This window comes from Epinephelus moara, chromosome 10 (assembly GCF_006386435.1).
Source record: "Epinephelus moara isolate mb chromosome 10, YSFRI_EMoa_1.0, whole genome shotgun sequence".
Classification (NCBI taxonomy): domain Eukaryota; kingdom Metazoa; phylum Chordata; class Actinopteri; order Perciformes; family Serranidae; genus Epinephelus; species Epinephelus moara.
Genome location: NC_065515.1, coordinates 35,364,187 through 35,367,899, shown reverse-complemented (window position 1 = coordinate 35,367,899; position 3,713 = coordinate 35,364,187). Strand labels below are relative to the sequence as shown.

At 36.3% G+C, this 3,713-nt stretch overlaps 1 protein-coding gene across 1 annotated transcript in view; it reads left to right on the top strand.

Moving 5' to 3' along the window:
* Nucleotides 1-2,614, top strand: part of LOC126396951 (uncharacterized) — a 9,855-nt gene extending 7,241 nt beyond the window's left edge. Inside the window, exons 3-6 of the mRNA XM_050055350.1 lie at nt 375-567; nt 944-1,094; nt 1,469-1,653; nt 2,607-2,614. Of these exons, the coding sequence (XP_049911307.1) occupies nt 375-567; nt 944-1,094; nt 1,469-1,653; nt 2,607-2,614 (537 nt within the window). The remainder of the gene's footprint in view (nt 1-374; nt 568-943; nt 1,095-1,468; nt 1,654-2,606) is intronic.
* Nucleotides 2,615-3,713: the final 1,099 nt, after the last annotated feature.

The window sequence follows — 3,713 nt, the reverse complement described above, 5'->3', positions numbered from 1 at the left end:
TGACCAAAGTGCTGAACAGATCAATAGAAATAAACAAGCAAATACAATGAGGTACCTAATAGTACACCACAATAATAACCATAAGATACATAAAATACAATACAATAAAATAAAATACAAGAGTTATAAAATAAGATCAAAATAAGCTAAAATGTTTGGGTGTCCAGCTCAACCTGAGTTAAGATAATGTAGCCCCAAACACTTCAGCTTTCATCCGACCAGGAGGAGTCAGCGTCAGTGAGTGAAACAATTTGTAGTTAAACACCTTTGCGGGAAGCTGGGCTTCTGTTACAGTGACATTTATGAAATGAGGACAATACATTTAAATTAATTATTTAAATATATGATTATATAATTACATTCATATTTTTCAGGATCATCACCTGATTGATGTTAAACAGAAGTTAACTGAGGCACAGGAGAGGGTGGATGAATTGCAGAGAAAATTGCGAAATGCCAGGGATCGAGAAAGAAGGCACACTAAAACAGTGAAATCCCTGCTCCAGGATTTAAAAGAGAAAAACCTGCTTACAGAGGAACTGCAGCACAAGCTGGATTCGTATTCAGGTTGGTTGAATTGCCCAGCTCCTTCATTTAACAGATGCATGTGTAACATTAATAATTTTGTATTAGTTTAAATTCATGTCTCAATACACACCTTTTGATTGCAGTCTCACCAATGTTCTCAAATATTTACTGAAATACTACAGTTGATCAAATTAGATTATTGGACTAAAAAAAAACACTATTTAGAAAACAACCTAATTGAGCTTCCAAGTATTTAATACATTGTAATTAAAGTATCCAACATTCTATTTGTTAAAAAAAATGTAAATACTGTGATTTGTAAAGAATACACACATTCTTGGTTATCCCACAATTTTAATGTATGATGTTTTGTGCTGGTTTCATCATTAATGTATAGCTTGTTTTCCCATTTCAGATCTTCCAGTTGAACTCTTCAAGAAGGACTGTGTCTTCACCCAGGCTCAAAGGGAATTTTCTCTCACGCTGCATTTGCATGGACCCAAAGCCTACAAATACCTGAGAGAAACAATGAAGATACCACTCCCACATCCTCACACTCTACAAAGGTAAATGTTTCCATTTCCACATTTTCATCCCATACAAGTGCTGAGTAAGTGCATTGAACAAATCAGTGATTGGATGTGTCAGAGTTTTCTACAATTAAACAAAGATAAAACTGAAGTAATTGTTTTTGGAGCCAAAGAAAGATTAAAAGTCAGTGCTGTGCTACAATCAGTAATGTTAAAAAACACAAACCAAGCCAGGAATTTGGGTGTAATCATGGACTCAGACCTGAACTTCAACAGCCACATTAAGACAATTACAAAGTCAGCCTACTATAACCTGAAAAATATATCAAGGATGAAAGGACTTATGTCTCAGCAGGATTTGGAAAAATTTGTCCATGCATTTATCTTTTTTATCGTTTTACCTGAAACAGGTGGTTGCAGACTGTGGACGCCAAGCCTGGCTTAAACACTTCACTTTTAGATATGCTGCAACAACAAAAAAATGACGATCCGGCAAGATTCGGTGAAGTGTGCCTTATGGTGTATGACTCTCACACCCAAAAAATGACAGGCTTTGTCAATCTTGGAGACGGAATGGATGAGACCAGTGTGGCAAGTGAAGCCCTTGTTTTTTATGGTTGTTGGACTGCAAGGCCACTGGAAAATGCCCATTGCGTACTTCTTTATCCAAACATTGACACCAGACACCCAAAAGGTTTTGCTGCAGCATGCCTTGGAGGCACTACATGAAAGAGGGATTAAAGTGGTGTGTGTAACTATGGATGGACATTTGGCCAACATCAACATGTGCACCATGCTGGGATGCCAGCTCAAGCTGAACCCTCTAGAGCCTCTCAAAACATATTTTCCCCACCCATCTACAGGGGAAAATGTGTTCATCATGATGGACCCATGTCACATGTTGAAACTGGCAAGGAACATGTTACAAGCATACAGTTCCATCATCAGTCCTGCTGGTATTGTGAGATGGAGCCACATATCTGAGCTAAATGATGTACAGGAAAAAGAGGGTCTTCATGCTGCCAACAAAATAACAAGAAAACACATCAACTTCAGCAGTCAGAAAATGAAGGTGTCTCTGGCAGTGCAGACATTGAGCCGGTCAGTGAGGAAAGCTCTGCAAATGGTGAAAGAAGCTGGGTATCCACAGTTCAAGGACTGTTCTCCAACAGTCGAATTCATTGAGGTAATCCTTGAAAAGTTCCTCAGTACTCGTACTATTCAGCATTGTGTAAATGTTATATATAGGAAAATAGGGCTGCAACAATTAGTCAATTCACATAAGATTATCAGGATTCCCAAGGTCAACTAATATCTGGAAAAGTCATGGAATTTTTAAAAGTAATTTTCCAGGTCTGGAAAAGTCATGGAATTAAGTAAAATCATCAAATATTTTGGAAAAGTTATGGAATTTTTTTGTCTGTAATGTAATTAATTGTGCTATCTTACAGTAATCATGGACACAAGAGCTCCATCTCTCCTAAAATTTCCTCTAGGACCCCTAAAACCTTCTCCAGGACCTATAATAACCTAATATTTGTGTTTCAGGTGATTGACAGATTGTTTGATGTGATGAACAGTAGGAACCCACGTGCCAAAGGCTTTAAAGCTCCACTAGGTCTCCTCAACTGGAAAGAGACATTAGAGTTCATGACTAAAGCCCGGCTTTACTTGACAAAGTTAATGATGAATGATGGCACCACTTCATCGCTCAAAGAGGTTTTTTAGTATTATGATTATTTCTTTCCTCTTATATCCATAAGTAAGGTAGATGCCACTATCAGGCCAGAAATTTTTATATATATTGCAAAGATTTTCATAAACAGTAAGAAACAGAAAATATTTGCAGTGTTGATTTTTACATGTTGGTGAATGTTTCTTGTTTCCTAACATCAATCATCTCACTGGACTAAGTAAACAGCTGAAGTAAAATAAATTATAATCGAAATCAGTATTACAAACAAACAAACATGACAAACAAGAACAAGTAAGCATACCTATACCTAGAATGGCTTGTTAGAGGTGTTTACTTTCACTAAGGTTTTAAAGAGTAAATTGTTCTTTTGCAGGGCCTTCAAACATGAACAATTAATAACCAGAGGAATATAAACCTAAAGAAAAACATAATTAATTGTTTCAAAAAGATTTACTCTTTAAAACTTCTGTTGTGTTGAGTTCTACGTTCATTTCATTTTCTTTGACGTGTTCAAAAAACGTCTACTTCCTGTTCCAGTTCGGTGTTCTTTTTGGTACCTTTGTCCAGTTCATTACTTGAAAAATGTTGGGCACTTCATATCAGAGGTAAGTTTTGGTAATATATTAAATGTATAGATCAACATCATTACTATACTACATTATATCTTTGAGTATTTGCATGCACTGTTTTTTGCTACTTACTACAAAAAAAAGTTCTCAGCAGTCTTCAATGTTCTTATTCTGTTTTGCATGTGTTCAAGTTCAATTATAATTACTTTGAAATTATTTGATATGATAGGACAGAGTTGATGGTTTTATACAGCAAGTATTTGCATACTGATGTTCTTCTATATTTCAAAAGGTACCTGTCTGTGACTGGTTTCTTGATCAACATCGAGACACTGACCCTGATGATACCAGAGCTGCTTCAGTCCCAACGGTATGTGTGCACATACCGCT